Genomic DNA, 20959 nt, shown 5'->3' on the forward strand with positions numbered 1-20959 from the left:
TACACTGGGTGGTCAGCAGCCCCACTCCCTGAGTTGTTCTAGAGTCAACTGTATTTCTGAACAAAAGGATTCCATCTTGAAATTTTTCAGTTTTCATTTACTTTTATACAGGAATAAATAATCCAGTTCTAGATTTTTGATGGTAGAAGTCCATGAGAAAAATCAACTGATTTCATATTTTCAAAAAGATTTTTAGTCAGGAACAGCTAGACAGCATTAGCTCCTCGATATCTCCAGGTGAAACATCTCAATAGTACTACCAGAGAGAAAATGTCTCATTATTCCCAAAAGTACACATAACCAGAAATACACATAACCAGAGTTCACAGTAAGGAAAGAAAAGAAATCTGGATGAAATGTTTACCTTCCTTTATGTCTGAAAGCAGGTTTTGTTTACTAACTGCTGGTTCCAGTTATGTTCTAGCATTTTTCATATAGGAAATGTGACTTTGTATTGTGTTCTTTTTTTTCTTTAAACATTTATTTATTTATTTGACTGTGCCAGGTTTTGGTTGTGGCACATGGCATCTTTAGTTGAGACATGTGAGATCTAGTTCTCTGACCAAGGAACAAACCTGGGCCCCCTGCATTGGGAGTGCAGTATCTTAGCCACTGGACCACCAGGGAAGTCTCCTTATATTGTATTCTTACTGCAAAATTATACAGTGATAAAAAGTTTTGATGAGTTAAGAGATTCTTTGAAGTTGTTTTATTTAACCGTTTTTGGTAAGTGGAAAACAGGGATATGGATTTCTTTTAGAATTGGAAATTTTTGTTCAGTTCATGGTTACTGTGATGTACTAAAATATTATTCTAGTGCTAATTATATTTTTCTTGACTTTTTTCTTTAGGAATATGGTATTGGCTGAAAGATGTGTATTGCTTAGTGCTGAAATCTTAAAAAGCCAAGGCAAATATTCAGAGGCTGCAGCTCTCCTAATACGGTTGACCAGTGAGGTACTAAAACTGTGTAGTACTTGTTTTAATTAGTATTGTTTCATATTTTTAAAAAAGTATTTTCTTTTTTCTTGAGAAGGGTATGCAGAACAAAATTAAAGGGGCATCTCTGTTTTGGAATTTATAACCTGGCTACTTTAGTAATTTGTAGAATTAATTTTAAATGCAGTGTTTTGTAAACAGGATTTATTTTATTTACACATTTTATGTCTACATGATGTTTAACCACAGCCATGCATTGTATGTCTTCTGTGAATTAGGTTTTGACTTATGGATAACAGTATTTAAGGCAGCATACATATGTATCATTCCTGATGTAAAATCTATACTTAAAAATATTCAGGAATTTTTAATTTTGTTTTCATTCATATGAACTTGTTAAATCATCCTAAGCATTTTAAAAATTCTATATTATGAATATTTCAGAAGGAGGAAAAACCTGCTCATAGCTGCTATTTAAGGTTTCCAACAGACATTAAGTTGCATTGACTATAGGCTTGTAAAGAATGACAGTAATATGATTAAAGACATGTTTTTTTAGATGAGTGCTCAAGAACAGAAAAAACAGACACGTTTGTTTGCCCATTAAATATTAACTTACCCTAGGGTTTTAATCCTTGGACCGTTGTACCTTTTTACTTTTGTGTAATCTATTTACAGTTATAATTTTCACTCTCAAATCTCTCCAACCCTGGAGCTTTAGATTTGAATGACCAACTGCCTTTTAGACTCACCTACTCGAGTGTTTCCAATGCACCTTTGAGTCCACATATCAATTATTAAACTTAATACTTTGTAAATCATGATCTTAAATTGTAGCCAACCAGCTCCTAATTTGCTCAAGGCAGAAACTATTTGAGATGCTCCTATAGTCTTCTATACTGTTAGTGACACAGAGGATTTTTTGACTTCTTAAATATGTGTTCTTTTTATAACTTCAAATATTTCACTTGTCTTTCTCTTCTTAAAATCCCTCCTGTTACTATCATGGTTCGTGTCCTTAATGTCCTTCTCCTGGACTTCGTCCCGTTTCATCTTTTCTTCACCTCAGTTCAGTGGTTCCGATAGCAGTTAGATCCTTCAGATGGTACCCAGGTTGTCCTCAGTGTGTCTGTCCTGCCCTCTTATATGCTGTGAGACCTGACATATCATATATTGAAAATTTACGTTTAAGCTGTTAGCTTCTTGAGGATAGGAAACTGTTGTTTCAACTTTGTTTTTCCCTAGTGGCTAACACTGGGCTTGACACATGGTATATGGTTTGCAGATGTTTGTTGAGCTGAACCATTAACTATTCTAAAAAGGTTTCTTTAGGATACAACTAAGTAGGCTAAGGGATGATATTAAAAATATTTTATAATTGATACTGTGTGGACACTGACCAATATCAGTGACTGTAAAAGGAGTTTATGGTTTAGAAGCTTGGAATAAAATTTCTTTTATTAGAGCAGATTCTTGTGTCTCATTGTAACATTATTTTCTTTCAGTGTTTTTTCTTTCCAACTCTTTTTTTTTTTAACCCTTTTTCAAACCTGGATGATTTATTTTGTTATGAAATTCTAGAAAATTTATCATTGTCTTTTACTGCTTTGGGGTGAAAGAGGGGGGTGAATGTATTTCCCTCGAAGTTGTGATTTTAAATGGCCTTTTCTCCTGTGCTTTTCAGGTATTTCTTTGAAGTAACTTGAAAGTAGAGACTGCTAGGCATAATGTATCTAAGATTATTAAATTTTAGCTAGTAATTTATATTTATTGTCCTTTTGTTTACTGGAAAAGCTGTATAAAATGACAAGTCCGTTTATCCTGAGGGTAGAGAACTGAGTCACAGTCTTGACCCTCAGGAATTGTTTTTCCTAGTTTTTTGTTAATGCCGCTGTAGCCCTTGACAGCTGTGATGCCTTGGTGAGAAGAGTCGAGCTTTGAGTTTGTTGTTTGCACTGTAAGTGTAGGGGCAAGTGGACCTTACTCTTGTGTCGCGCCCTGGGATTTTCAGCGTGGCAGAGCAAATACGGCTTGGTGATAAAACGGGTCCCATTGATCAGCGCATAGGTAGTATGTCTAAATCTGGTGCTTTAAAGCATGATGCTTCCCCCTACTTGTGTCTGTATTTCTGTGTTGAACATTTATTCTGGTCATATGATGCTTTTTGTGTGTTGCTCCATTTAAATACAAATAGATCAGCTTATCAGAGGTATTGTAATAGCAGCAATTTGCTGTAAGTTTCTCCAGCTTGGGAGGAACTGTTCTGTTCCTGTGGTAAGTTGGTCAGCTGTTAGCACCTTTCCTATTAATTTCACAATTATGTAAGGGAAAAAAATCTTAGTGCCATGCCTTCCTTGAGATCTGATTCAGTGAAGTTTGTACAGCTGTTGTCTTCATCAGCTGTGTTTTTATGTAAGTTTTTACTGACGCCTCTACCCCAGATGGTTTTATATCTGGTTGCAGGCAGAGTTCACAGACTGGAGTTCTTGCTGAAATGGCACCCTGGGTTTTTCCTTTTCTCAGTTCCTCACAGAGCACGCATGATGGCCTTGTCAGCACGGTTGTGAACTGCCACTGAAGTAAAATTGTATACTTCAAACATTCAAAGCCTCTCCTTTCTGAATAAAACTATCCTTCTGTGACGTTCTGCCATTTTTCTTCCGTCAACACTGATGACAGTTAGCATTCTTTTCGGGGCCATTTTTTGGTTTCAAAGCAATGTTTTCCTACTTTAGGTGTCTCTGTAAGACAGGAACTAAACAAAGAGCAAAGCTGCAGTGAGATGTAAGTGCAGTGTTTAGCTCTGCAAATCGACTCTCAGGAAGCAGCTTTACTGAATGCAGGAGGCACATTTTGCTTCAGCTAAGTTAACATATGCTGTGGACTTCCAGGTCTTTCTTGGGTTGGTCAGTCAGTTAAAGTGGAGACTGTTGAGGGTTTACTGTCCTGGTTCTCAATTGATGTACATTAGAATCATGTACACACCACCAAAATTATCTCGGGTATATTCCTTATTTTAATCTGAATGTCCAGGATTGCTGCCCACCAAGTTTTGCAGGATAATGAAGCTTTGTAGAGAATTAAGATGTTTTATGCTCTGTGTGTGCATTGCTGGGCATAAACTTAAGAAATCTACTGGACTTAAACTGACTCCATTGAGAAACCTAAATTCCAAAGTAGATTTAGAGGGAATCTACTTGTTCTAGATATTAATGATAAAGTAATAGAATAGAATGAGAAAATGCTACATATGATTGGCTGTCATTGTGTCATATTAGTGGGGAATGTTAGATTAGTCACTGAATGGTATTGTGACACCTGATTAGCTGATTCCTATCTAATTCATTGCATAATATAATTATAGCTTGATTAAGTTATAACATGAAAAAATGAAATAACCTCAAAGAAAATATGGAGCATCCCAGGTGGCTCAGTGGTGAAGAATCTGCCTGCCACTGTTAAGAAATGCAAGAGACATGGGTTTGGTCCCTGGGTCAGGAAGATCCCTCTGGAGTAGGAAATTGACAACCATTCTTTGCCTGGAAAATTTCATGAACAGAGGAGCCTGGCAGGCTGCAGTCCGTAGGGTCACAAAGAGTCGGAAATGACTGAGTGACTGAATATACATATGCACACACACTGGAAGAGCATATTTTTAAATTTAGGAATGATAACATTCTTTCTTAGTTTGATGCAATATTTTGAAGCCATGAAAGTGAAGATAGTGTGTTTGACTACTAAAGAATAGACTCTTTTATAGCAAAACTGGGAAATACTATTTGCAAATGTATGACAAAGGCTTAATATTGATTAAGTGTACAAAGGGCTCTTACAAACTAGATAATCACAAAAACCCATTCACAAATGGGCATAACAGGCAGTTTGAAGAAAAAGTACAAAGATCCCTAAACATATGGTAAATGAACAGCCTTACTATTAAGGAAGTCTAAGTTGAGGAACTAAGTATTATTTTTCTTTTATGAAAAAGGTAAAAAATCTTAAAACTAATTTTTGACTGGGTAGAGTAGAAAATAAACTCTTGCTCTCTGGGAGTTTTTACTGATATGACCTTTTTTGTACCGATATACACATATATTGATTAGAATTTGAAGTATATGCATAGTTTTCATTAACTAAGCACTTCTATTTCCAAACACTTGTCTAATAAAAATATTTGTATAGTTATTTAAAAATATTTTTTAAAGGTGTTTATTGAAGAGTTTTTTTGTAGTAGTAAAAGTTTGTGGCAATATTAAATCAGTCAATTGGAGACTATATTAATAAATTATACATTTATATAATGGAATATAAAGTGGCTTTAAAAGAAATGAGAGATGTAGATGTTTTGGAAAGATGTTGATGGTACTAAGGTAAAAAGCGAGATAATACTCTGTGTAATACCATTTCTGTATAAGAAAGTATGAATATCAAAACTGTGGCATTTAGTATATAAATGCATACGTATTTAGACAATGAGGGAAATGGAACAGGCCAGTACCATGTTGGTAATGGTAGTTATCCCTGAGTCAGTCAGATGAGGCATGAAGTGGGGAAGAAAGACACTTCCTTTTTTTCTTCAACATTTATTCTTAAAGGAAAAAAAGAGGCTATATTTAATAATTTTTTAAGAAGAAAGCATTTTCCTAAAAAAATAGAGATGTAAGTGCCCTATCTTCCCCAAGTAATTCTGATGCCTTGGTTAACAACTGTTTGTTAACTGTACATTCCTGGTTTTTCCACTCACTAGCTTTTGGATCTAATTAACTAAAAAAATCATCTAATCATTTAGTTTTTGTTATGAGGAGGTCTGAAATAGATAATAATATCTACCATCTACTGAATGCTTTTCCTCAGATGTTTCCACTCTAATATAATTTTATGATTGCTACGGAGATAGTTGCAGTAATCAATAGTCTATGAACACTTTTTGATGTGACTATAATTTGTTGAAATTATTGCATTTAAAGTCAATGTTTTCTGTTTTCAACTTTCCCTGGGGAAAATAATGGCAGCAGAACACATGGAAGGGCATGGTAAGTTCAGCTTGAGAATAGCTGAAAAGCTAGAGAAAGTTTGGTGAAAGTGTTGTTGATGCTTGATCAGCAACCTTCCGTGCTTTCTCAGTTATTTGTCAAGTGATGATGGCTCTGTCAGTTGAAAGATTGTCCTTATGGTGAGGCTATAAATGTACAATGTGGTTTTTGTAGACTCTCTTGTAAGTCAGTTGCAGTGGAAACTAATTTGAGTCGTATCATTTACTAATACACTAACTGTAGGTGATAATCTTTGAAGGGGAAACCTTCTGGATGTTTTAATGAAAAGCAGTTATTTTGGCTGTTTTAAACTAGAGCAAAACTGAGAATTCCTTTTAAGTATAGTAAACCTTTATAGAGGATAAAGTAACATTTGATTATTTAATGATCTACATACATTCTGTTTTAGCTTTCTTCTTTTATTGGATGAATAGAAATAGGCTATTGTATGTCACAGATCAGTTTCCAGAAGAAATTAGATTTGAATCTTAGCCTATACTCCGTTTTCTGGTTTGAGTCAGTATACCTGTATTAAATTCTCAGTTTATAATCTTTTTTTGCCATTTGAAAAGGGATTGCATTTCTTCACAGATTTATTACATGGTGCATATCACAACCAGACTTCTGACTTTATGTAAAGTGAAAGAAAGTGTTTCATGGTAGAGACTTCTTTGAACTTTTTTAAAATTTGTGCTTATTAGAAGAAAGAATCATCAAGACTGGATTGTCTATTGATCTCTGCCCTTAGATACTACCAAGTTAAATATTGGATACACTGTATATTATTTAAAGAAAGAAAATGTTTTTTCACTAATTAACTCTAATTTTGTTAAATTAACCCTCTTTTTCTTTAAATATTCAATAGGATTCTGATCTTCGAAGTGCACTTCTTTTGGAACAGGCAGCACATTGCTTTATAAACATGAAGAGTCCCATGGTTAGAAAATATGCATTTCATATGATATTGGCAGGCCACCGGTTCAGTAAAGCAGGGCAGGTGAGTGTGCTGGCTTTAAACAGAAGATAATTTGTTATTTATTTTAATTTTTATTTGTTGTAACTTGTTTATTTTATAAATGTATGTTATTTGCTAATTTTTTGATTTAAAATTATTAAGATGAAACTAAATTTTGTACTGAGGTAATGTGTTATATTGGTAAGGACATGAGATTTGGATTTAAACAAGTCTAAGTTTAAATCTTGATCTTGTGCTCACAACTTTTTAAAGTTATGACTTTGAGCCTTTTTTTTTAATTTATAAAATTTGATTTTGCCCAAATTTCTGTGAGGCTAAATGATATATGTGAAGGCCAGATATACTGCACTTAAGTAACTTTAATCCTTCTTAAAGGTGATTGTACCTTCCCTACTTCAACTCTGGTCTTCTGTTGTTTTTCAGAGTATCTCTTAATGGTATTTGCTAAATATTTAATAGGTAGAAGTCATCTATTTCTTTTCGCTGGGAGCAGCTAGGTTGGAAGAGATCTTTATTAATTTGGAGCGATTCTCTGGCCCCCACTAGTCCTTTTAAACATTAGCTGGAGGGAGCTTTCTTGAGGCAGAGAATGGTAATAGCACCTGAGATATGGTCATTGGAGTCTGTGTGTGCTCAATTGTGTCTGACTCTCTGCAACCCCATGGACTGCATGACTGTGATCCCTGCCAGGCTTCTCTGTCCGTTGTGGTTTACTATAAGTATACATAAAAACGTGGGCTTAGTATTCATCTGTATATTCCAAGCACTCTGCTAGGAGCTGAGCTTACACTTGTAAAACTAACATGGTCTTGTCTCTTAAGGAATTTTTTAATCTAGTCAGACAGTATGAGGATTTTTTTTAATTTAATTAAAATGAATTTTTATGAACATTCCTTTTTCAAAGTCTGTGATAACCAAAACATGCCAGTGTTAATTCAAAGGTGCAAAGAAAGAAAGGTGTTCAAAATTACTCTCAATTTCATGAAAGAATGTCATGATTTATAAAAATCAACTTTTCAAGATTGAGTTCCTCTACTTTTGGAAAATGGAAAGTTAGAAAATATGTGAATTTGCTTTATATTAAATACAAAATTGTAAGCATATTTATGAAATTAAGTCTTTATAATAATTTTATGTACTTTATGATTAGAATTTCTCAGATTCTGAAGTGAGGAAAAAAATAAAAAAGCTCTGATTTTTCACAGCCCATTTTCCATAGTTAGTACAAATGCATCTGAAACACTATCCCGTTTTTATCTTTGCTTAAAGTGTTCTATTAAAGAAATCTACAAAATATGTTAAGTAGAAGAAAAATTATATGCCCCACTAGGAATGGTTCTGTCATTTTCCCACATCTTTGTCCACTTCTGTGAATGATTTCACTTGTGGTTTTGATGTCATTGGATCCTGTATTTACCTTCTAAAGGTACAGGACATATTGCCTTTAGGAAGTGCATGGCAGGTTAAAAATGCTACATTTTGGTAGGTTGAGATACATTTGCTCTCTGGCCTAATAATCATCTTTAACTGTAGTTATCTTGTGGAGTTAATGATTCCAAGGTAGCTGGTTTGCTGTTTTGTGACCTATATACCTTGAACTCAGGGGATCGCTTTCTCAAATAGTAGAAATCTGAAATATGCAGACCTGTTAGAAAAGCAAATATATGTCTCATTGAAGTTGGTCAAGAACAGTGTCTTCCTTGGACAATAAGGTGCTCATCATGCACATAACTCTGACTCGGGCCAAGTTGTTTCTGAGAAGCTCCAAAACTTTTCATGACATTTTCATTAAAAATAGATGTGGCTATTGACCGAGATGAGTGTGAAGCATAGAGGAGATTATATGTATATAGTGATGTCATTTTTCAGTCCTCTGTGATTGCAAGTTCATGCTGAATTGCTTATCTTATCCCCAGAAATTGTTTATAGTTCAGTTTTTTTCCATTAAGAATATCAACAAAAAAACAACAACAACAAAAAAAAAAAAGAATATTAACAAGTAAAAAGTATTTAAAAAGAGAGCCGACATTATAATCAGTATTAAAAAAATAAAGTGCTGAAGAGGTGTTTCTGATTATGCCCAGTATACCCTGGATGATCTTTCTATTACTTTGAAAGGCAAACTTTAAATCCTTGTTACCTTTTAAATATCTTTAGATGCTTTTCCAAGAGATCCTAAAAAATGCACTTGAACTTGACACTTTTAGACACATTTTATTGTTTCTCTGTATCTCTCAGTTTTTTTTTTTCTCTCAGTTTTTAAGATTCAGTATTTGTTCCTTTACTAAATGCAATATGGAGATTGGGATTTTTTGTTTGTTTGTTTTGTTTTTAAGAAACATCACTTAAAAATTATTTTGAAATGATCTCAAACCTATAAAATAGTTTCAAGTACAGTTCAGAGACTTTTGTTTACCTGAGTTGTTTGGGAGTTAAGTTGTCTACCTGGTGCCCCAGTACCCTCCCAATATTTTAGGATATATTTCGTCTTTCTTAGAAACAAAATTCTTTTCTCCTGTACAACAGTAAAACAACAATGCCAGTCGAGAACTTAGCACTTAATACAGTATTACTGTCTAATCCTCAGACCCTATTCAAGTTTTGATAGTTGTATAGTGAAGGATCCTGTCAGAGGGTACTTTGACTTTTATGATGTTGACACTTCCGATGACGATAGGCCACTTATTTTGTAGAGATGTGCCTCCATTTAAGCTTGTTGAATGTTTCCTCATCCTGAGATTCAAATCAGGTATATTTGTAGGATTATCACAAAGAAGAGACTGTGTTCTCACTGCATGCTGTGATGATTTTGATTTTGATTTGCCTTTATTACCTCTTGATCAAGAAAACATTTCCTAAAAAAATTGACCAATTCTGGTTAAAAATGATACAGATTTTGTTAATCTACCCAGGAAGAGGGTGGGTATAAGAATTTACTCTGAAGCACAAGGTTTAGTGGAGAGAAACCTTTTTCTTGGTGAAAAAGTGGAAAAAAGTTCATTATTCAGTCAGGTCCGACTCTGTGACCCCATGGACTGTAGCCCTCCAGGCTCCTCTTTCTGTGGGATTCTTCAGGCAAGAATACTGGAGTGTGTAGCCATTTCCTTCTCCAGGGGATCTTCCTGATCCAGGGATTGAACCCAGGTTCCCTGCATTGCACACAGGGTCTTGAGCTGCCAGGAATACCAAATCCCATTTTTAGAATGGAGGTTGTCTCACTTCAGAGGGTGGCATTAATACGTAATTAAAGCCTAACACCTATTCATGGGTGTGGCAGCATGCAGCCTTCGGCAGAAGAAAAGAAAACCAAACACTGTCACTATCAAAGACCAACAAATACATGTACACACATAATCACTGCAGATGGTGATTGCAGCCATGAAATTAAAAGATGCTTACTCCTTGAAAGGAAAGTTACAACCAACCTAGATAGCATATTGAAAAGCAGAGACATTACTTTGCCAACAAAGGTCCGTCTGGTCAAGGCTATGGTTTTTCCAGTAGTCATGTATGGATGTGAGAGTTGGACTGTGAAGAAAGCTGAGTGCTGAAAAATTGATGCCTTTGAACTGTAGTGTTGGAGAAGACTCCTGAGAGTCGCTTGGACTGCAAGGAGATCCAACCAGTCCATCCTAAAGGAGATCAGTCCTGGGTGTTCATTGGAAGGACTGATGCTGAAGCTGAAACGCCAATACTTTGGCCACCTCATGTGAAGAGTTGACTCATTGGAAAAGACCCTGGTGCTGGGAGGGATTAGAGGCAGGAGGAGAAGGGGATGACAGAGAATGAGATGGCTGGATGGCCTCACTGACTCGATGGGCATGAATTTGAGTAAACTCCAGGAGTTGGTGATGGACAGGGAGGCCTGGTGTGCTGCGATTCATGGGGTTGCAAAGAGTCGGACACAACTGAGCGGCTGAACTGAACTGAACTGATACCTTCATACTCATATATGTAGAATTAGAAGACACTTTACTGTTCAGTCTAGGGCAGTGGTATAGAGAGCTGACTAACCAAATTTAGACTTCACAAGATAGCTCTCAGCTACAAACTAACAGCAAGTCTCACTGATCTATGACTCCACGTGCTGCTGCTCTGGAAAATCCCAGATGGTTTTTCACAAAGTCAGTATCATCCCTGACTTCTCAGACTTCTTACCCTTGGACAGAGCAGCTGCTTGTCTGCTTCAGGACCTCTTGGTTTTTAGCGATCATTGCAAAGTTTAGTTTCATTTTCTTCATCATCCCAGTCTCTTTTAGAAGAACAACTCGTTACTAGTTATTTGATTGTGTGTGTGTGTGTGTGTGTGTGTGTGTTTGTCCAGTCCCAGAGAAATTTGGATTGTAATACTTTGCTTTATATATTTTCTTACAGAAAAAACATGCTTTACGCTGCTATTGTCAAGCCATGCAAGTTTACAAAGGAAAAGGCTGGTCTCTTGCAGAGGATCATATTAACTTCACCATTGGGCGACAGTCCTACACTCTCAGGCAACTGGACAATGCTGTGTCTGCTTTCAGGCATATTTTAATCAATGAAAGTAAACAATCTGCTGCTCAACAAGGGGCCTTCCTCAGAGAATATCTTTATGTTTACAAGGTGAATACTTATTTTCAGCAGTGGATATTAAAATTATATTTGTCATTATTTTCAGCATAACTCATTTTCAGTACTATCTAGTAAGAGTCTTATAAATGGTTTTATTAGACTACATATAATTATCTTTCATAATAAAATGCAGCAGACTAGGCTTTTTGGTCATAAATCTGAGTTACATTGCCCTTCTACAGTTCTCATAAAAGAGAATTTTAATATTACAGTAAACATTTGATTTGTGGCTGTATTTGGAATCTTAAAAAATACCATGAGCTTTTGGGACTGTTTTCTTATGTATTTTTGAATTATAAGTGGTTTTACAGCATTTGGGTTATTGTACCATTCTTTGGAAAAGTACATTCATCTCAGTTTCCTATGAAAAATGAATAGGTAGGGATCTGTGAGAGGTAGACATTACTTTGATGTAATGCATAAAATTAATAGGAAGAAAAAATATTTCACTGAGACAGGAGGATAGCAAATTTAAAGCATTATTTTGTGGACAAAATGGAAAGTTGTAATTTTTTCCTCAGGGTCCATGAATAGTAAATAGTTTATCTGTCCTGCAGAATATAATTACCCTTTTTTACTTTATTAATTTGAAACCATATGGGTAAGAATTTTGGCAGATAAAATGCTAAAATGAGTCTAGGGGAGGGGGGATCGGGATGGGGAATACATGTAAATCCATGGCTGATTCATGTCAATGTATGACAAAAACCACTACAATATTGTAAAGTAATTAGCCTCCAACTAATAAAAATAAATGAAAAAAATAAAATGAGTCTAGGAAGTAAAATACATATAAAAATAATATTTGGAGCTTTAGCATCCACAGAGAACTAACTTGCTGAGTAACCTTAAGGAGATTTTCTTGGACCAGAATAAATATATCTAAAATTCTTCCTCGTAAAATTTTATGACTCATATATTAAGTAAAAGCATCACTACGAACAAAGCTAGTGGAGGTGATGGAATTCCAGTTGAGCTATTTCAAATCCTGAAAGATGATGCTGTGAAAGTGCTGCACTCAATATGCCAGCAAATTTGGAAAACTCAGCAGTGGCCACAGGACTGGAAAAGGTCAGTTTTCATTCCAGTCCAAAAGAAAGGCAATGCTAAAGAATGCTCAAACTACCGCACAATTGCGCTCATCTCACATGCTAGTAAAGTAATGCTCAAAATTCTCTAAGCCAGGCTTCAGCAATATGTGAACTGTGAACTTTCAGATGTTCAAGCTGGTTTTAGAAAAGGCAGAGGAACCAGAGATCAAATTTCCAACATCTGCTGGATCATTGAAAAAGCAAGAGAGTTTCAGAAAAACATCTATTTCTGCTTTATTGACTATGCCAAAGTCTTTGACTGTGTGGATCACCACAAACTGTGGAAAATTCTGAAAGAGATGGAAATGCCAGTCCACCTGACCTGCCTCTTGAGAAACCTGTATGCAGGACAGAAAACAACAGTTAGAACTGGACTTGGAACAACAGACTGGTTTCAAATAGGAAAAGGAGTATGTCAAGGCTGTATATTGTCACCCTGCTTATTTAACTTATATGCAGAGTACATAATGAGAAACGCTGGGCTGAAAGAAGCACAAGCTGGAATCAAGATTGCCAGGAGAAATATCAATAACCTCAGATATGCAGATGACATATGCACCCTTATGGCAGAAAGTGAAGAGGAACTAAAAGGCCTCTTGATGAAAGTGAAAGAGGAGAGTGAAAAAGTTGGCTTAAAGTTTAACATTCAGAAAACTAAGATCATGGCATCTGGTCCCATCACTTCATGGGAAATAGATGTTTCCACTCAGTGGAAACAGTGTCAGACTTTGTTTTTTTGGGCTCCAAAATCATTGCAGATGGTGATTGCAGCCATGAAATTAAAAGACATGTACTCCTTGGAAGGAAAGTTATGACCAACCTACATAGCATATTGAAAAGCAGAGACATTACTTTGTCAACTAAGGTCCATCTGGTCAAGGCTGTGGTTTTTCCAGTAGTCATGTATGGATGTGAGAGTTGGACTGTGAAGAAAGCTGAGCGCCGAAAAATTGATGCTTTTGAACTATGGTGTTGGAGACGACTCTTGAGAGTCCCTTGGACTGCAAGGAGATCCAACCAGTCCATCCTAAAGGAGATCAGTCCGGGGTGTTCATTGGAAGGATTGATGCTGAAGCTGAAACTCCAGTACTTTGGCCACCTCATGCGAAGAGTTGACTCATTGGAAAAGACCCTGGTGCTGGGAGGGATTGGGGGCAGGAGGAGAAGGGGACGACAGAGGATGAGATGGCTGGATGGCCTCACTGACTCGATGGACATTAGTTTGAGTAAACTCCGGGAGTTGGTGATGGACCAGGGAGGCCTGGCGTGCTGTGATTCATGGGGTTGCAAAGAGTCAGACACGACTGAGTGACTGAACTGAACTGAGTGATTCTTAATATTCTTTCTTAGCATGCCTTTAACAGCTTGTGTATTAAAAATGAGGACGGATGAGAGCTCTCTCAGAAATTCCTTTCGTCTTTTGTGTCTCTCCCAGAATGTGAGTCAGCTCTCCCCAGATGGCCCTTTACCACAGCTTCCTTTGCCATACATTAACAGTTCAGCAACCCGGGTTTTCTTTGGCCATGACAGACGACCAGCAGATGGTTAGTAAAGTTTAATTTGGCTTTGTTACCTCGTGACTTTTTCTTTGGAGTTATTTCATCTTTTTCCACTAAAAAATAATATGTAATTGTTAAAGAATATTTGAAAGTAAACAACTATACAATATCATCTTGTCATCCTGCACTTGAACCTACTACTTTGGTGCTTTTCCTTCCAGCTTTAAAATCTAAAAACGGTAACAGAATAGCTGTATGTATCATGACTTTTCTCACCTAATATAAATTCTCATACAGATTATATAATCTTGATAAACATTTTTAATGGTTGTCATGCATTCAATGGATATAAAGTATTTTAATATTTGCTATATGGTGTCCATCTTCTTTGATTATATGAAATCTAAGTTGTAATGGACATCTTTGTGGATGAATCTTAACATTTTATTATGGAAAATTTCAAGTGTACACAGATGCAACGAACAGTTGCCAATATAATTGCTGTTCTTGTTCTGAGACTTTTTTAAAATTCAGGATTATTTCCTTAGCATTGAGCTTTAGAATGGCGATACTGGGCCAAAAGTTTAAATATATTAAAGGTCTTTATGCATGTTAAACTTTGTAATTCTAAGTTTTTAATTGGAGCTTAGTATGTTTCTTTTTGAGAGCTAATTTAGTATTTTATTTAAAATATTTATCAGGGTACTTGTAGCAGCATTGTTTTTAGTAGTAAAAAAAATGAAACAGAATGAATTGATAGATTTTGGAACCTTCATATATTGGTTTCATGCTGTAGGATGTGAGTGAATGAGTTCTGTATATTTCAATGTGGATAATACCCACAACATAAAGTTGAGTGAAAAAAGTTGCAGAAGGATGAATCAAAAGTTATTCCATTTATATAAATTTCAAACATATAAGCTAGTTCTATGAGTTGTTTATATACACACTCTTATTTGATAAAGTAAAAACAAAAATTATGAATGTGCATACTATACTTCAACTTTGGAATAGCTCTGGGAAGAATTGGTACCAGTGGAAGAGGTGAAGCAGAGAGAATTGGGGAAGGTGAGATAGAGGAAATCAGCTTCATCTGTAACATTTATTGTATTTTTTAAATAAAACTTGGTTTCTTATAACAAAGTTGATATTTCTTAAATTTTGATACACAAGTATTTGTTATAATATTTTCCATGTTTTGTCCGTATGTTTGAAGTATTTCATATAAAATTGTGGACACTAAGAAAATATATTCTGTCAGAGTCAGAAGGAAAAGAGCATCAGTATTACAAGTTGAGTTCCAATTAGGCTAGAATTAGTAAGAGAATATTTTTCTCTCAGATAAAATTGAAAATAGGCAAGAATGGTATATGTATTTATTTGGATACCTTAGATTTTTATTTAAAATACATTTCATTGGAGGACAGGTGTTAATAAATATGTATATTTAATAGTGACACTTTTCTTTCTTTTTTTTTTTTTTTAAGGTGAAAAGCAAGCAGCTACTCATGTAAGTCTTGATCAAGAATATGACTCTGAATCCTCTCAGCAGTGGCGAGAACTTGAGGAACAAGTGGTGTCTGTGGTCAACAGAGGAGTCCTTCCACCCAACTTCCATCCCACACAGTATTGTTTGAACAGTTATTCAGATAACTCAAGGTTTCCCCTCGCAGTTGTGGAAGGTGATACACTTGAATTTTTATTCATGGTTTTTTACTTGTTTGTTTTGCTTACAGCGTATTCACAGTAATTTTTTGCATGCCAAATATGACTGGAGGCTGAGGATACAAAAGTAAATTGAGTACTTATTACTTAGTGAGCTGCATTTATAAAACCAAGCAGTGGGGACTTTAAGAATATTCAATGTGCTTTTGGAATGTAGAAGGGAGAATGACAAAGAGTACAGAAAAATTATGGGGGAAATCTTCTAAGGAAGGTAATTTCAAAACTGTATCCTGAATAAATGCACATTTACAAAGTGATAAAGGACAGTCTAGGCAGAAATGCAGAGCTTTGAAAGCAAGGTATGTTCAGAGAATTGAAGCATATGGTGATGTGTAGGGTTTATTAAAATTACTAATTAAGGCTTTTCTTTTATAGAACCAATAACAGTGGAAGTGGCTTTTAGAAACCCTTTGAAAGTTCCACTTTTGTTGACTGATTTGTCATTGCTCTGGAAGTTTCAACCTAAATATGTCAGTGGAAAGGATAATGAAGAAGTTAAAGAACTAGTAAGTTGTTAAAAGGTATTTGTAATAAGCATGTTTCAGTAATAGTCTAACAAATGCTGTAATAACATTTCAGCAGTTTCTGTTCAGGAAGCTGAACTTACTCTTTTCTTATGCTTATTTTCCCTCATTACAAAATGTATGATAATATGCTTATTGTTGAAAATTAAGAATATAGAATTTTTCCTTGTGATGAGAACACTTGGGATTTTTCCCTCAATAACTTTCTTATATCACATGCAGCAGTATTAATTATATTTATTATGCTTTACATTGTTTCTTGTATGTTATAACTGGAAGTTTATACCTTTTGATTGCTCTTATCCAGTTGCTCCTCTCCCGCCTCCTACCTCTGATAACCACACATTAGTCTCTTTTTCCATGAGGTCATTCATTTGTTCTGTGTTTTTGAAGTACAGTTGACTTAAAACTCTACATTAGTTCCTGATACACAACCCAGTGATTCGCTATTTCTGTGCATTTCAAAAGGGTCACCATAAGTCTAGTTGTCCTCTCTCACCATTCAAAGATGTTACAGAGTTATTGACTATATTCCCCACTTTGTACACTTCTTGTGACTCATTTACTTTGTAAGTGGAAGTTTGTACTGTTAAATTGCATTCACCTGTTTCTTTCTTCCCCCCAGCCCCTCCCCTCTGACAACTATCTGTTTCTTCTCTGTATCTATAACTGTTTCTGTTTCATTATGTTGTTCACTTTGTGTATTGCTTAGCACATAGTAAAAACCTAATAAATGCTAACTATAGCTATTGTCATTGTTGCTAAGTATTGATATGTAGCAGTGTTAATAATCTGATACTTTATTCGTTAGAATGTATATTTTACATAATTTGCTTTTCAGGTAAAAGGTCAACCTGAAATGATTGGAACTGAAGTTATTTCAGAATTCTTAATTAATAGTGAAGAATCTAAAGTGGTAATTACTTTATTACTTTTCTGTCACACCTTTCTAAAAGATGACAACAGATTTTTAAAGCCCGTTTATTTAGTTTGTTTTCTAGTTTTCTTAAAAATTAAGATTTATCATCTTAGGAGACTGGAATTACATAGAAGGAAATAGGTTGGGAAAGTAGGTTTGCAGTGGTTTTTAGTTTGTTAATTTCCTAAGAAGCCTGGAGAAAAAAGGTTTTGCTTTCTTCTTGGGTTGAGTGTTGTGATTTCATATGATATTTGGTTGGCCAGAATATCTTGGTTTTTATTAAAAGTTTTGGTGCCTGTAGTTACTGAGTTTAGAAAGTTTCTTACGAAGAAAATGCTTTCCAGTAGGAGAAATCAATTGAGAATTAAGTAAATTTAGGTCTGAGCTTTTATTTCTGTAATATTACAGAATTTAGGTGTTGCACTATTTAAGATATTGTGAAAACAGGTAATAAGAGTGACTTAAATATCTCCACAGGCAAGGCTAAAGCTCTTTCCCCATCACATAGGGGAGCTGCATATTCTGGGAGTTATGTATAATCTTGGCACCATTCAGGGCTCTGTGGCAGTAGATGGCATTGGTGCTCTTCCTGGATGTCACACAGGTAAAGTTATATCATTGCTGAATAATTAGAAGCTAATAAGTAAATCTCCTCAGAATAAATTGAGAAATGAGCTATTTTAAAATTAGGTTTAAAGTACCTTTAATAAAGACATTTAATCAGATGAGAGAATTAATAATTTGGATTATTTTTAACTCTGCCATTGCTTAAAAAAAACAACTTTATTCCCTTCTGATGTATTTTTGATAATTCTGTGTTTCTACCCTATGTATTTTTCTTCTTTGTTACTGATCCACATTTAGTAAATTGTAAATTAATGTATTCTAACCATTGGTTGAGATGTCTGCTGCCAGTACAAAGGTTGACTAGGATAGTCTCTTTTTTTTGAATATTTATAAAAACATAGAGTGAACCAAGGACCAGTGTTTTCACATTCTGAATGTGAAATGACATAAAATTCTGTCGTCTGTTTTGTAAAAAGAGAAGGGTTTAGAGTTACGCTGGTATTCTTGGTTCCCCAGAATTGGTAGGTTTTACAAATTTTTGAAGAGTAAAACTACCAGATACATGTTTAACACAGCTTGCCTTTTTTTCCCCTTTAATTTCAGGAAACCATTCTCATATTATTTTGTAATAATTATATGTTGCTATTTGAGTTTAAGTTGACAAGACTAGAGAGAGGGTTTACTATAAAATTCTTCACTTCTGTCTCTTCATTTTAATACCTGTCTGTTTTTAACAAATTAATAGTCAGCAGACTTGAATTTAGCATTTATAAAAACTGATTATTAATATTGAAAAATCTTTTGGGACCACTTGGAAAATCTGTTGGTTCTTTTAAAATTTAGTTTGAAATTTCTCCTTACTTGCATATCTAGGGTAATTTAGTAAAACATTTTTTTGGAACATATACCGAAATAGAATGAATCCATAAGAATTCAAAAATTATAAAACAAAAAATTGCCACTAAATGTATAGTATTCTGCATTTTACTACTACATGTATAATTCTTGGTTGACCAACACCAGAGAGGATGCTTTTACAAATAATACTGCTAATTTTTAAATATTTTAAGTAAGTTAGCTGAGTGTTAAAAACTTTTTGAAGCTTCTTTCCTTCCCCACTAACCTATGATTTTAATTTTGTACCACAGAGTTATGATTATCAATAAATTATAGCTAATTACTTCATTAAGGTACCAAATATATGCATTAATAAATAGTTTATAAATTTTTTATGATGTCAGTGGGAGAAGACTCTGAATTAGCTATTAAATTGTACCTTATAGTAGAATTTGAGTGAGGTTTTAGTGTAAAATGCTAATAGGGATCTGGGTCAAATGAGGTAATGGAAATGCTACCTTGTACATCTGGTCTGGGCAAATCACAGTGATCTTTGGCATATTAAAGGTTCTAAGTATTCCTGCTAAGAAGGAAATGGCAACCCACTCCAGTACACTTGCCTGGAAAATCTCATGGATGGAGGAGCCTGGTAGGCTACAGTCCATGGGGTCACAAAGAGTTGGACATGACTGAGCAGTAGGTTCTAAGTATTCCTGCAGGAAATACAGTTGTCTGCCTTCGCTGTTTTCACACCTACATGCAATGTGTGGAAGCTTTTGGGGAAGAGCTCACATGCATATTAAATGAGCTTAATTTTGAGAAAGCTATGTATATTATAATTTGCTTTGTGTAGTTTATTGAGAAGGTACAGTTAAGTCTGTTGAGAAAGTATATTTATAATCCAGAAATAATTCAGATTAGTTTATATATTTGAATATGAGTAGCTGTTCTGTCAGATAGATCTTTTTGGTTGATTATGGGTTTCAGAAACTTTCCATTTGATGATGTGCAGTCCTTCTGCAAAGTAAGTAAATCCTAAGAAAATGAGAAATTAAGCAGCATGCAGTAGTAGATGTGGTTAAGCATGAACATAAAATATGCTTAGTTCTTTGCTTAACCATGTTAATTGGTAATTGTCTAGAGTTCTTCTAGAAATAATCTGAAACATACAGTACTCATATATTCAGACTAACTTGATGTCAGTTAACTTATCTAATTATTTTAGGGCATTGATTGTTTTTTATTTCAGGAAAACATTCCTTGAGTATGTCAGTCCGAGGGAGACAGGATTTAGAAATCCAAGGTCCTCGACTTAACAACACAAAAGAAGAGAAAACGTCTATTAAATATGGTCCTGATCGACGTCTAGATCCCATAATCACTGAGGAAATGCCACTATTGGAGGTATTTCAGTTTTTAAAATTTCATGGGCTTAATAATTTATCTCTAAGGTGAGGATGATATTTTGGATAGATTAATTTTAGACTTTGAGATTGTTGATATATTGAAGTGCAGTTTTAAATTCTTGATAAGCTAATGTTAAATAGATGTAATTCACAAAGACAAGATAATCATGCAAATTGGCATTAAGTGACAGCCAGGTTATAAGATATAATCCTCAAAATATTAATAGAAGTTGCGAAAAAACTTCTAAAAGAACACTTTGATTGTTATTAAAATCAGTGGCTTTTTCTGGGTAAGATATAAAAATAACCTGGGAGTTAATTTTTATAAAATATTTAAGCAATAGATAGGTGTATGAATGAAAGCAATATTCACTTCACTTTCTTTGTGTCCCACAATGTCCTGCCTTCATGCAGTCTTTTAGCTGCAAAAGGTAGAAATTGATGCTAGGTAGTATTAACCTCCCCCACCCCCCCACCCCCCCACACACCTATTATTTAGTTCAAAGGATTTTGGAATAACCTCATGGAAACTATAAAGCATCATAGAACAGTAAACTCAAGGAAGAATAAGGACTCAGCAGCTCCGAGAAATTTGTAAAACCTTTAGAAAGCATTACTTCCTAAATAACTTTTTATTTTACATAGGAGTATAGCCAGTTAACAATGTTGTGATAGTTTCAGGTGGTCAGTAAAGGGACTCAGCCATACATATACATGTATCTGTTCTCTTCCAAATTCCCCTCCCACAGCCTACTATGTAACATTGAGCAGAGTTCCACATGCTGTATAGTAGGACCTTGTTGGTTATCCATTTTAAATATAGCAGTGTGTACAT

The 20959-nt window shown here is 34.9% G+C and overlaps 1 protein-coding gene across 3 annotated transcripts in view; it reads left to right on the top strand.

Moving 5' to 3' along the window:
* The window catches only part of TRAPPC8 (trafficking protein particle complex subunit 8), an 85916-nt gene that overhangs the window by 35642 nt on the left and 29315 nt on the right, over nucleotides 1–20959 (top strand). For all 3 annotated transcript variants that reach the window (XM_065932397.1, XM_065932398.1, XM_065932399.1), the window contains 9 exons: nucleotides 852–957; nucleotides 6838–6969; nucleotides 11323–11547; nucleotides 14083–14191; nucleotides 15634–15828; nucleotides 16247–16377; nucleotides 17237–17311; nucleotides 17792–17918; nucleotides 19968–20122. In XM_065932397.1, the coding sequence (XP_065788469.1) occupies nucleotides 852–957; nucleotides 6838–6969; nucleotides 11323–11547; nucleotides 14083–14191; nucleotides 15634–15828; nucleotides 16247–16377; nucleotides 17237–17311; nucleotides 17792–17918; nucleotides 19968–20122 (1255 nt within the window). The remainder of the gene's footprint in view (nucleotides 1–851; nucleotides 958–6837; nucleotides 6970–11322; nucleotides 11548–14082; nucleotides 14192–15633; nucleotides 15829–16246; nucleotides 16378–17236; nucleotides 17312–17791; nucleotides 17919–19967; nucleotides 20123–20959) is intronic.

This window comes from Muntiacus reevesi, chromosome 4 (genome assembly GCF_963930625.1).
Source record: "Muntiacus reevesi chromosome 4, mMunRee1.1, whole genome shotgun sequence".
NCBI classification, from domain to species: Eukaryota; Metazoa; Chordata; class Mammalia; order Artiodactyla; family Cervidae; genus Muntiacus; species Muntiacus reevesi.